Here is a 14,332-nt window from a genome sequence, read left to right as displayed (position 1 = left end):
ATGGACTAAAAGATAGTTTACGTTCTCAATACCGTTAAGATTTAAAAGACTTCGTTTCATTTGCAGAGATAGAACTCGCCATTAGTGAGGATTGATGTTTCAGTAAAAGTTTTTTTTTTTTTTTTGTGTGTGTGTATGTGTGTTCTCTAACAAGCAAATACTTTAAAAAAAGAAAAAAAAACTATAGGCTAAATATAGACAGCTACAAATAGAATACTGATTCCGGAATTCCGGAACACTTCAGAATGAAAATCTTAATTCTGGAATCGGAATTAAAAATCTAGTTACTCCGGAAGTTCACCCTGTAATTTCAAAATCTCGGAATTCCTGAACTTCAGTCCAAATTTTGGAATTGAAATCGTAATTCTGAATACCCCTAGTACTCACAACTTCACTGATTTTAGGAGAGAAAGACTAATTAGGGTTTAAGTTCCAAAGTTGATTGTCTGTTTCTAGCAAAATTTTGAAAATTTACGGGGAAGAAATGGATAATTTGCTCGTTTGTGTGCTTGATAAGCAGAGTGGGACTTGTGTTTATTATTTTTATAATCGGACATAATCATGGAACTATTAGGCAAGCGGAGGGTTGTCGCTTCACACAAGGTTGCCACATGATTGGATTGTGGTAAAATAACAAAGTTTTATATTCTGAACATGGCTGCAGGTGTAGACAGACACTCCAGTTGGTATCCTTATGCAGAGAAGAGAACTTACACTATGTTAATTTTTAAAAAAATGGGTGCAAACTTCCCTAATCCTAAGCTAACCCGACCCTACCTTACTCTACTCTATCCTACTCGACTCTGTTATACCCTTTAAAGCGGTCTTAAAAATTTATGATCTTTAAATTTTAGTAGCTGTTATTACGCTTTTTGTCGAAAACCAAGCGGACAACCAACTTCGGAATAAATGCCCTAATTACTACCGAACTTACATATTATTTATATAGGCCTAATTATCATTATAATTATTATTTATATAGACTATTTGTATGCCCCACTATTCTTTATCTATACACGTCAATTATTTAACTCCTCCTTTAACCTAAAGAGTATAATCATGGAACGTTAAACTGAATGATTTTATAAATGAGTGTTTCAGTAATAACTGCAGTATTATTTAACTTAATTTAGGAACTGACAACAAAAGATTTTAGTGCAGTAATCCGTATCTCTTATTAAGTTATAAGATTGAAAATTTACTGTAAGAATCTATCCTATGTAAATTCTTTACGAATCTTAAAAGTATAAAATGAAAGAAAATTTTCTTTACCTTTAATATCAGTCGATTGCCTCCTAGATTCCTGTCTCTCACCCCGGCTGTCCACCTTAGTGACCACTGTTCGATTCACACTCGTTCTCTCCACTTTGTTGCTTGAAGAACCTAAAATGCATGTACAGACAATAATTATTTACTTTGTATAACTGTACAAAATGACATAAAGTTAGGTCCATTGAGTTTTACCTCTTACTTTCATTTTCCACATGAAATAATACACTAGCGTTAATTTGTTAATTGACTGCGACTTACTGTACAAAACATTTTCCTGGATACTCTGTGGATACACTCTCAGTCACTTGAATACACTTATGTTTACTATAACAATTTACAATAAAGTCTACCATCTTGTACCTTTAAGGTCTATCGGTAGTTTAATCTATATTACATTATGTTGTGTAGAATTTCAAGTATAATTAAAAAAAAAAAAAAACGTGAAAAGTTTTATGACACGATTTGATACACAGGTTCAATACATTTTGGTGAATTTAGTTCTGAATTCCTCCGACTGTTGGATTTCATGTTGAATTTCGGCATGAATGCAAATTCTATAAAGTTGAATGTACATTTTGATGGAAGTCAATACATGTGAGGAGGTTTTTTTTTTTCTTCTTTTTTTTTTAAGTAATCTTCTATAAATTAAAAAGAATATGTGGTCCATAATTTCCTTTAAAGCTATCAGAGTTCGTTGCAGCTATAATGGTTATCATATGTGTTTTGGCGTGAGAGAGCTTGATTCGATTCTCAGTGCGAGCTTATGTAGTTCGAACCCGAAGATAAACTATGGGTCTACGCCTCATATAGTATCGGAGATTAAAGGGACGCTAAGCTCCAAATCCATTTCTAGACAACTTATTTTAAAGTGTATGAAAAAGAGAAAGAAAGAAAAGAAACTATACTCTGCGTCACCTGAATTGGCGTATGGCATCAGCCAATAAGCTTGCAGTACGCTGTTACCAAACCTTCAGTGACGAGTCTAATCGTTCATAGTTGTCCACAAATACGAACAAAATCAATTATGAATGATTAGATTCGTCACTGAAGGTTTAGTAACTGCGAACTGCGAGCTTATTGCCTGATGCCATACGCCAATTCAGGTGACGCGAAGTATAAGTATCTTCCATGTATATATTTAATATTATCTTTATTTCCATTAAAAGCAGTGTCGTTATCAAGAATTAAACTTTGAGACGGAAGAGTGCTTCAAGTGAAGAATCCTTCCATATTAATAAGAATAAATAGAAGCGAACTGGTAAGAAAATCGAAAGGAGGATATAAAAGGAAAGATAAAAAGGAAATGAAAAGATTAACGAGGAATTGAAATGAAGGAATTCTGCAAGCAACAGGAAGAATTCTCAAATGAACAAAAGAAGAAAGGGAAATGTCAAGAAAAGGTAGAATAAAGGACTAGACAAAGAACAGAATAAATTAGAAGCTAAGGAGAGAAAACAGATAAATGCACGTGCAGAAAAACAAGTAAGTAAAAGTCGGATGTAATGGGGCGTGTACGGGAATATACGGTGTACGTATACCCACCTAATATTTTTATAGTCAAAGGTACTCACCTGGAGTTTAAGAACGAACGACCGTAATTATATGGAACTGAGTATACGCTATATATTTGAAAACGATCGAGCGTATACTTACCAAAAATTCTAGCATAACATAACTAGTAAAAGAGATGTAACTTACATAACTGATAGAAGTTACATAACTTACATAACTGGTAAAAAGGAAATAAGGTAGAGCAAAGAACTTAAGGGAAAAAAATATACCGGTATTCAGGTTTCCATTTCAGATGGACAGCTTGAAGAAGGCTCTATTATAACGCCGAAACGTAATATGAAATGCATGCTTTTATTGTGTCTACAGCACAGTGGAACTTATACAAAGAATTCAAGCAAAGTAAAATACAAGTATTATAATTATATGGAAACGGTGAAAATAATATTTGGAGTACTTCTTCAGTATTGTTTGTTAGAGGAACTGAATGAATAGAAGTATTATATACATTTTATTTTTTATTTGTTCCTTTAAAATATCCTGTCTTCGTCTAACTGTATCCTGAAAAGAACTTTGTCTGATTTATTCATTACGTTAGCAGACTTGCAGCTCGTATTAGGTTATTACTTCCAATTGTCCTTATTCTACAGTATAGCAACAGTTCAAAATTATCCTTACATTATTGTTTATATAAATAGTACAAAAAAGAAGAATTAAAAAGTTTGCCAGAAATTGCACAATCAACATATAACTTTTAACTAGGAATAATTTTCATCAATGAATTCTCATGATTTGAAATCTAGGTATCTCAAATAAATTAAATCTATTCTTTACTTTTGTTTTAAAATTGGAATAGTAAGAATATCTGAACACTTATTATTAAAACGCTGTTCGGTCAAATTCCCTTTTACACCTGATATTCAGCACTTCCGTAAAGATATGCTAAAATATTTCCTCATTGCATGTTGCCAGTTTGTTGATTCTGGCATTTTGTCAACTTGAAAAACTTAAAGTGTACACTTACTACGAAAATCAAACTATAAATTTTAGTAAAGATGAAAAACCAGATGGAATTCTTTACGCATCGCTTTTAAGTTCAATTTTCTGTAAACGTAGTTGGTTAATGACATGCTTCGCATGATGGTAGAGCTTAACGAGTTTATTATACATATGAAATATTATGATAGTACAGGACTTTTGGTTCACAACTTTTGGCACTATCAATTTTGAAGTTTAGACTTAATCATAGAGCTAATGATGATGCCACTAGTGGAAAGTGCCCACACTTGACGCTTAGGTAAATTTCTAATTGTGCTTTGCATATATATATTAATTTAGGGATGCTGAACTAATGAAACTATTGTTTTTTTAAACATTCTGCCCATGGAGTCATGAGAAAAAATAATTTATTCAAATCTGGGACCATTGAAACACGGATTATGACAATGGTAAAAAAAAGTGCCCACGCTTCAATACATCTTTAATTGCACATTCTATACTAATTTGAATCCAATGAAACTATTTTAAAATATATCCATGTATGTGGTTACGATAAAAATGATCTCAAATTTGATAAATAAATAAATAGTCTAAACATAAATATTCAAACTTTGAGGTAATTTTTTCTTATCATTGCATATGTTTGAAAATAGTTTCATTGGATCTACAATTCTCAAATTGGTACAAAAATCACAATTTAAAAATATATCAAAGCGTGAGCAATTTTACTACTGGAATAAGCAGTACTTCAAAGACCCCGAATATTGAGGTCATTTTTGCCGTGACCCCACAGACAAATGTGTTTTAAAATAGTTTCATTGAATTCAGTTATCTCCGAATTAGTATGAAGAGCGTAATCAAAAATTTATCCAAGCGTGAGCACGTTTTTACTAGTGGTATGATCCTTAGTTCTTTCGTAAAAGTCTCTAATTACTGTTTAGAACGTGGAACAAATGTCTTATTGAAACATAACAAAGTTAAATGATGATTAGCTACGTTGTAAATGCAGCGTGTACTTAGAAAAACAATATAAGGAACAAACCTGTTATTAAACGTAAACTTGAGGCATAACTAAGTATATGATGATTAGCAACGTTGTAAATGCAGTGTGTACTTAGAAGAACATTTTAAGGAATAGACCTGTTATTAAACGTCAACTTGAGGCATAACAAAGTAAATGATTAGCTACAATGTAAATACCCTGTGTACTTAGAAGAACAATATATGAAACAAACCTGTTATTAAACGTCAACTTGAGACATAATAAAGTAAATAATGATTAGCAACGTTGTAAATGTAGTGTGTACTTAGAAGAACAGTATGCGGGACAAATCTGTTATTAAACGTCAACTTTAGGCATAAAAAAGTAAATGAGATTTGTTACGTTGTAAAGGCAGCGTGTATTATATACATAAAAAAATTTTCTCTAAAAATCCATGAATGGTGATTATTTTTTCTGCAGTAGAGAAACTTTACTAGTGACTAAATAATTCCAGAAAGTATGTTCATGTTATGAGTATGATCGTTCTCTGATTTGGCACATTTATTCTACCACCAGCTAGCAACATTGGTTTTCAGCTAGCTATTTCTTGATATAAAACTAAGGAAAGAAAAAGAATTCTACGAGAGAAACAAACTGAGAGATTTTGGTGGAATTTATATTTTGTGAAAAGATCATAAAAAACTTCATAAATAGGGATTGGTAGTCCTTTTCTAAAATATGAAAACAGGAGAAAGAGAGAGAACGCTCTTCAATTTGAAAATTATGACAGCTGACCTTTTGTGTCTTCACCGATGACTACTAGAGGCAGGTCAACACAGTAACGATGATATACACATACGGAAAATGTTCTGTGGAAATTATTATTTCTTTTACTGACAGACCAAGCGAAAATGACCTTTTGCTTGAAAGATTTGCATCAGCTGAGCTGGACTGAGCTTCCCAACCCAACTAGCCTAGAACATTTTTAGTTTCCGCTAAGCCACAAGGGGCCAAGGTTATGCCACTCTTAAAATATGGTGTCGCTATATTTTCCCCTTTGTACACACACACACTCTTAGAAGAAAAATCTCTCCAGGGAATCACGGAACGAGCAGAGTGAAGAGCGAAGGTTCCGTCTGCCAAAAGCCAAAACAACTAATACAACATATTTTTTCTTCTTTCTTTCAGAACTAGATTTCGCAATCAATTCTTTAAAAAGTGTCTGTCTAGGCCATGTGGTCTTTTGCTGAGAGACAGCCGGTTGGCATTGGTTCGACTCTGTTTTCTTTATGTTAGGGAACTAGCAGGAAAAGATGGCAAAACAAACTTTTTCCAATTAATCCATGTTTTGCATTATGGTAAACTACGCGTGTTGTAACCTTGGAGAAAATGTCCTTTTTCTTCAATGTTATTTTCTGCTAAAATCTTAACAAACGTGCTGCTACTTCACGAATAATTCCATGATGCATCGAATAAAATAATATAATTGGCTACAAACATCCACTGGTTACGCTTACGCTCTAAACTCTCTATTTCTTGTTACCTTTTCAATATATATAGTATTCGAGTAGTTTATTGTTATCATGAAGGCTTGCTTCATCCTGCCATAAATCTGTGTGATTTCAGTTTTTTATTATTATTATCGTTGAGAAATAGGAAGAAAACATTAAGAATTTTGATCTCTCTATTTCCGAGGAGTTCAAGTCGAGCATACATTAAGAAATTCATTTGAAAAATTTAGTCTATTTGTATAAGGAAAATAATTTCCCATTTTTAAAGTTCTATTCGTGTAATATAGTCTTACCTAAACCAAGCAATTAGGAATAACAAGAAATCATGCAACTAGTGACCAATAGAACGAACGTTATTGCTTGTTCATTCGTTGATTGAAAATGAACTATGCATATACACTGCTTCATTCAATAATCTTTTATAGCTTTTTGGCTTTAAAAAGGGACGTAGTCCCAAATGTTACATTGTCGGAGCAATTTATAGCAATGCATCTATTCTCGAATTATCTACATTCGTTTCAAGGTAGCTGATCGAATTTTCTGTTTTGTATACCCCGATTTTTTTTATTTATTTATGAAAAGAGAAAAATTATCAACTATTAACATCATATATGCCTGTAAATAGTTTCAATTAGGGCCGGCTATTAATACAACAACAGCCAATAATTCAAATTTCTAAGGAAAAATAATGCTTTATGTTCATTATCAGTCGTAGCGCCGCTCTGTCATCAGTGCCGGACCAAGTAAACATCTACGAATCATCTTTTCTGTCACACGAACAACAATAAAAGTTGGTGCTCACGATCATTCGAACTCATTTTCACAAAGTGATCGTTAGGCTCCGCAAACGTAATATCAAAATGATTGTGCAACCGTGATGCATTTATATGTGCCCTGCTGAGTCTAAAACGACCTCTCTTCTATTTTAATTTTTCCTGTCCTTATAATGCAGATAAAATAATTTTCGTGTCTATCGAGTTCATCATGATGGTCTATTTGACAACGATATAGTGTCAACCATCAGTATTTAGAGCTTTATTCCCTATAGTTGCTACCAGACTGGTGCAAATTCTCAAAAATGTGGATGTAAAAGGTGTAGGAAGATTTTTTAGCAAAAACGGACAAATAACCTTTCCTGAATGTATTAGGTGTGCTGATTCCAAATATTTTGTTTGCTACTCTCGATTTTGCTTTTATATGCTTCAAATCGATTTTTTAAAAAACGTCATCCGAACTGAGGTTCTAATAACTTTTGAACGAGCAGAAATAAAATAGTGTTCTTGGTGTCAAACATTGTTTTGGAGACGCGGACTCCAATTTTATGTTTTCTAATCTGAAATTTTAAGCTATTTTCTGGGGCTGCGATGGCTCAGTGGTAGAGCGCTCACCTCTGGTACACGGGGTCTTTGGTTCGATCCCAGCTCACGCCAAGTGTACTTTTTGAACAAACACCGTGTGCATGGGTTTTCTCGGAATTCTCCCGTTTCGTCCCACTTTCTTCATTCCACCATTTCATTCATTTCTCATCATCACCGTCTCCTTTAGCCTAGCCAGCATAACTATGGAACGTAAAACTTAAAGATTTCATTTCATTTTTTAAGCTAGTTTTTCCAAATCTAAAAAAAAAAAAAAAAAAAAAAAAAGAGATTGATTACGTGATTGTGAGGTTAGTTCAAAGTGAGCTCCTTTTTCAGTAAGACGAGACTACTGAAGTCTGCTGAAAACACACACTTTCTTCTATGTACAGTGCACAAGATTAAGTCCCAACTTTGGACTAATCTCAATACTCACGCCATCAATCCGACATCACGCTAAATCGATCTCACACTCTCATCATTTCAAACTCACGCTCACATCATCAGCATAACAGCGCGCTCACTCAAACTGACATTTCATACCATCAGTCCAATATTATACTCAGTCGACCTCACATTCCAATATCATTTAGACATCAGACTCACTCAAACTTGCGCTCATTCCGTTAGGATGAACTCTAGTAAGCGTGAGCGCCGATCCCATGAGTTCGGGTACCTTCGCCTGCGAAACTCTAGGTTTTCAAATCAACATGTGGGGAATGTAGACACTATTGGCGAAAGAAGATGTCAGAGCAATTTCAAACCACGCTTTATTGTTCGCATAAAGGAACTGTTAAGATTCAAGATAGAATGTTTCAATTCACGCGTTTTAAACTTATTTAATAGTGCGATAGTGACTTCAAGCAATTTGATTTTAAAAGCTAACATTAAAAAAATAATAGTAATAAGGTTCGTTAAAGTTACATTCAACATGCAAACAAAATGTTTATTTAAAAAAAAAAAAAAATGAGAAATTACCTGAATCATCCGCTGAGTCGCTGCATTCACCATTAGCCTTTCCAAGTTTAAAGCTCGAGGTACGGAAGATGAGTCCGGCTTTCGGGTATGATCGGGACTTGTAGGAATCTCTACTAGCCGACTCAGCTGTGAGACGAGGTGAGAGCTATGGTTAGTTAGTTCATGCTTTGAGGAGGTTAACGTTAGATTAAACACTAGCGCCTGTCAGTATTTATACCAGTTAGAGGAGATGAGGAGAAGGGGGAACTAGTTTTTTTTTTTTAATTTTTCATTGATTTATTAAGACAAAATTATAACCAATAAGGTACATTTATTTTTAGAAATTTTGTTTATTTATATTAAAGTTTTTTTTTAAAAAAATGAACATATCAATTACTGACGTACTACATTATCCTCACGCAACATACTTCTCAAGTTGATATTCTATTATAGCTAAAAGCATTTATCTTGACGGGGACAAATAGCCAACCCGCTGTCGTCCCGAGCCTTCCTTCCAATCAATTAATCTATCATAACTAAAAGCGTTGATCGTGATGGGGACAAATAGCCAAGTTGCTGTGGTTCCCAGCCTTCCTACTAATCAATTAATCTTTTATAGCTAAAAGCGTTGATCATGATGGAAACAAATAGCCACGTTGCTGTCGCCCCAGCCTTCCTTCCAATCAATTAATCTATCATAACTAAAAGCGTTGATCGTGATGGGGACAAATAGCCAAGTTGCTGTGGTTCCCAGCCTTCCTACTAATCAATTAATCTTTTATAGCTAAAAGCGTTGATCGTGATGTGAACAAATAGCCACGCTGCTGTCGTCCCCAGCCTTCCTTCCAATCAATTAATATATTATAACTAAAAGCGTTGATCGTGATAGGGACAAACAGTCAAGTTGTTGTTGTTCCCAGCCTTCCTTCCAATCAATTAATCTATTATAGCTGAAAACGTTGATCGTCACGGGGACAAATATTCACGCTGCTTCCGTCCCCAGTCTTTCTCCCAATCAATTAGTCTATTCTATCAGCACTCTCAGTAGCCCTTACATCGGCTAATGGACGGCATAGTTGGCATTGGTGATTGCAAGAATAAAATTGAAAATACGTTGGCCCAACGTCGTTTAACGTTGTATATGGGCCAACCAACAACTTTTCGTCATATATCGAACAGTTTCGACGTCGCACACTCAATTATAACTTTGCTTCTTTCGTAGGGATAATTGAGTTAGCGGGCAAATGCTCGGCAAAGAAGCCAATTACAACCTAGAGTTAACTCTGACAGTTGGCTGGCCAACCATTTCCCGGATCTACTGTGCATGTTTGCTAGGGTTGCTTTTTTTTTTTTTTTTTTTTTTTTGGTCAAAAAATTCGGCGTTCTTACAGGAAACCATGGATTCTAAGCAGACATTTGCAAGTCATTCTGCTACTGGGAACACGGTTTCTATTTAGACCTGATGTGGACTATTAGTTAAAATTTTCACTTGACAATTGAGTGTCTACGATTCAAATCAGTATACGTTCATTCTTTCATGGTTTCTTCCAGGATTCTTTTGACGGGATGATATCTTTAACTATAGTCGATTTAGAAGGTCTGGATCTACCCAACCGGCATTAGCACACCATCTCCCCTCACCGCAAATGCTGGCTTTCTAAACTGGAGTTCGTTACTTCTTTCGTTCAAGTAGCTTCCTAACTTTTCTGACAATGCAGAATGGTCACCGCAATGTCAAAACCTGCTGGTAACTACGAATGGTCACCCACCTTTACTCTGCCTGACCAAAGTCGGCACTGTTTGATTTGGTTCGTCTCACGAAGGGCGGTAGTCCAGTGTGGCTACAGCGTTGGGATTACTTAAATCGTTACTACATTATAAATAATTAAGTTCATCCGGAATTTCGGAAACTTTTTTTTTTATGTAATGTGCTAAAATTTACAGTAAAACAAGCCGTGGAACAGAGAGTATGGTGGGACATTTACTGTACTTTTAAGATTTCTTGTTCTCGCAATTGAATCACAAAAATAAGACTATGAAACTTCATTAGATGGTTCTACCACCTCAGAAACGGTATCTCTGGTCCCACAGACCTGAAACTGGCTGTTTGAATAGCTGTTTAGTATACGACTCTGTATTCCAGTATATTTAAATGATTAAAGTACGTCTACATTTGAACCCAGTCAGAACACAGAATTTTCTCTGTTGATTTAGCATTGTGAGAACTTTGAATTGAACTTTTTAAAGCAATTGGGGAGAACTTCGAATTAATGCTATCCCAGAAATGGCAAGATTGCGTAATCGATGTGTTAACCACTTAACTAACAAATCATCTGGCCGGTCATAAACCTTCGTGTAGTGTGTAACCCAAAGATAGAATTGTAAATAAAATTCGAATAGCTTAAAATAGAATGCCATAGGTAGTAGAAATGAATTGATCGAAACTTCCTATTATTCTACCGTAATTTAAGGAAACGCGTTAACTCCTATGTGTATTTTTTTTTTTTTTAATGAATTGATTCGTTCTGGAGTTGGACCAAAGAACTCTCAATTACGAGGCCAGTGTTTTAGACTAGTTTAATACACACACAGTGTGTTGAAAACAAACTTCTAGATCGATCGATTTTTAAGATTCAGAAACAGAAATACGCACTGGGAATCTCCCAAACCCATTTTTCTAATTCGTTGACCTTATCAGCCAAGAAAAAAAAATGAATTTGTTTAAGAATAGAAATTTGTTACGATTAAATCGGTAAGGATTAGAAACAGCCTGCTACCCTTAATAGGCCTGTGTGTAATTCCCTTTCCTTTTTTCCTTTTTTTTTTACCCCTTTCTCTCCTCTGTTCCGTATTTTTATAAATAGATTCTCAAGAGAGAGACTGTGTCACATACCTTCTCGATGGGACAAGAGAGAAAGAAAAAAATAATTGACGTAAGCATTCTCCCCCAACTCCTCTAAAACAGGCTCAGTTGTAAGTTTATATCCGGTTCAAGAGGGAAATGATTACAAAGTTTTTAAAAAAAATTAAAAAATAACTATAAATAAACCACACACAAGAAACTTCTACTTGGTTATGACACACAGACACACATTAACCACTTTTTTAAAAAAGTACTTAAAAGCATACCAGTTATTTTCTAATTAAATTATTTATTACATTAAAACAATACGAAGTCAGTAAAATATTAATAGATTATGTTCTATCAGAAGTACCATACCACAAACAGAATAGATTCAAGTTACATTGGTGAGTGCTAAAAAAGGTGAACATTCAACAACACCTTACTTTAGAAAAACGGAAAACAAAATTGCTTACCGGAAATACAAGGCGTTTCAAAATAAATATCGGGGTTTTAAGACTTTGTAGTATTTCTTACATTTACGTACAATTGAGAAGTGTATTTCCAAAACATGCCAAGTCCAAAAATGTCCGAATTTGATTTGAATATGGAAGAGTATACTATGGAACCTCTTACGTTAAATTTTGTAATTATTATTATTATTATTATTATTATTATTATTATTATTATTATTATTATTATTATTATTATTGTCAAAACATTTTCTGTGGTAAATTCTGTTTGAAATATCACCTGCCATAGTGTTTCAATGTAAAAATATATAGTTTTCTGCCCTTTCTGAAGAATTCTACCAAATGGATTTAGCATGTTTTGGAAATACACTCCTCAATTATAAATGGTACATCAAATGAAACAGCAACTCAAACAGTGAGCAACATTCTTCATAGGGCACACATAGAGTCAATAGGCGAGAAAGGCTCATAAACTTTTCGCCGGGATATGGCACAAAACACATTCAATTTAGGAGAGTCTCGTTGCAATTGTACCACGTCGTGGGGATTTGCTGACCCCCAGATACGAACATTATAAATGCCGATTCATCACCGAATACAACACGATCCAGAAAATCTTCATCTTTATGCAGCAACATTTCATTTCCAAAATTTGGCATGTAAACCGTAGTCTGTAAGCTTTAGAGCTTGTAGCAACTGCAAATGATAAGGACGTAGTTGTAAGCGTTTCCTTAAAATTCTTCACACAGACGGTTGCACTGTAGATTAATTACAGATTCAGTTTTTGCAAAATGTAAAACACAAAAAGCTTTCTGTTCACTCGTCGCCATCTTTGCTACAAGCGCTTTCTAACGGCAGACACTGGAATCAGTGAACGCGCATGCGTGCGTACAAAACTGTTCGAGTTGCTCTTTCATTTGATATATTATTTATAATTGTTAAATGTAATAAACACTATAAAACCTTAAAACCCCGATATTCATTTTGAAACACCTTGTACTGCTGCTTAGGTACAAAAATATTTTTATGGGACATTTGTAACGTATGTTAAGAGTCTTCATCCCGGCGAAATTAAAATACCGGTAATTTTACAGTAATTATGTGATATCTTCAAATAGATAAAAGATAATTGAAATATGGAACAAGAGCGCCCTAGACAATATTATTTTGCATGAGGTACCATTATCACAAGTCACCTAGCGGCTTTCCGTTTACAGCTGTTTAGAAACGCGAAAATAAATGCCGATTTTCAAAATGGTTCGAAATCGAAAGCAGATAAGTGAGTCGTGATAACGGTTTGTCATGTAAAATAATATTGTCTAGGCCGCTCTTGTTCCACATTTCGATTATCTTTTATCTATTTGAAGATATCACATAATTACTGTAAAATTAGCGGTATTTTAATTTTGCCGGGATGAAGACTCTTAAGGACCTTTCATTTTTCAAAATATCAAAAGCGAAACGAGATTGGATATTTACTTATACAGAAATTGCTATCGCAGAATGTTCTCCTTTGTTTTCGGGAATATTTTCCTTTTTCCACTCATTAATTCAATTAATATCGTAAGAAATATTACGCTATTTAATAAGTAAACCCTTGTCCTGTAAGTTACCTTATTCCTTATACGTCATAAAGTGCAAAAATGGTGTAAATCAGTGGCGAACGCAAGGGGGTTTCTGACTTTTAACCACTCTTCAAGATATTATGAAATGGTACACATTATTCATATTAAGATACGTTAACAATTTCGAAATAATATGAACTTGGAAGTTTGAACTCCCCCCCTTGATGAAATTTTGTGTACGCCACTGATGTGAACCAATGAAAATGTGACCCACTACACATTGAGATTGCTAGGTCTAATTGCTAGCGGGTGTGCCTTTTTGTTTACGAGTTTCCGAGTTCGATTCCCAGCATCGAACGCATTTAGTAACCGTTCCGTAACCAGAACTCTAAACCAAAGCAGTAGAGATACTTTCTGTGGGGTTCACTTGAGTTTACCTTACATAACACTTAGTACGAAGGTGGATCAAAAAGTAATGCCTCTTCGCTATAATTTTGTTTCTATTGCAGCTACTGAACTGTCTCTGCATGATATTATGGAGAGTCCACAACCTTACTCTACTAATGTAGTATTTGCTTTTTCAGATTAACTGATTAGAACCGTGGATCTGAAGCTAAAAAAGTTATCATTGAATTTCTGACAAAAGAAGATTGTCATCCTAAAGATATCCACAATGGCTTGAAAAATGTTTAGGAGTTATGGGGGTGCTGTAAAGGACATCAGCAATGTGCGGTGTTGGTTGAAAAAGTTTCGAAACGGAGAAACAGAAATTGAAAATAAACGAGAAGCGGTCACCCAACAACATCAGTCATAGATACAAATCGAGAACGTCCTGATGAATTGATTCTAGGAGACAGGCGCATTACC

The 14,332-nt window shown here is 34.5% G+C and overlaps 1 protein-coding gene across 5 annotated transcripts in view; it reads right to left on the bottom strand.

The window, feature by feature from the left end:
• The window catches only part of LOC145694679 (uncharacterized), a 368,626-nt gene that overhangs the window by 110,461 nt on the left and 243,833 nt on the right, over positions 1 to 14,332 (bottom strand). For 4 of the 5 annotated variants that reach the window (XM_081771180.1, XM_081771178.1, XM_081771179.1 and 1 more), the window contains exons 13-14: positions 8,607 to 8,732; positions 1,273 to 1,383 (exon numbers count right to left, since the gene is read on the bottom strand). In XM_081771180.1, coding sequence (XP_081627306.1) covers positions 1,273 to 1,383; positions 8,607 to 8,732 — 237 coding nt within the window. The remainder of the gene's footprint in view (positions 1 to 1,272; positions 1,384 to 8,606; positions 8,733 to 14,332) is intronic. The other variant, XM_081771177.1, reaches the window with a different exon arrangement.

The sequence above is a fragment of the Thermobia domestica genome, chromosome 9 (assembly GCF_964235325.1).
Source record: "Thermobia domestica chromosome 9, izTheDome1.hap1.1, whole genome shotgun sequence".
Classification (NCBI taxonomy): domain Eukaryota; kingdom Metazoa; phylum Arthropoda; class Insecta; order Zygentoma; family Lepismatidae; genus Thermobia; species Thermobia domestica.
The sequence above is the reverse complement of the archived record's forward strand: the minus strand, read 5'-3'. Positions and strand labels throughout refer to the sequence as shown.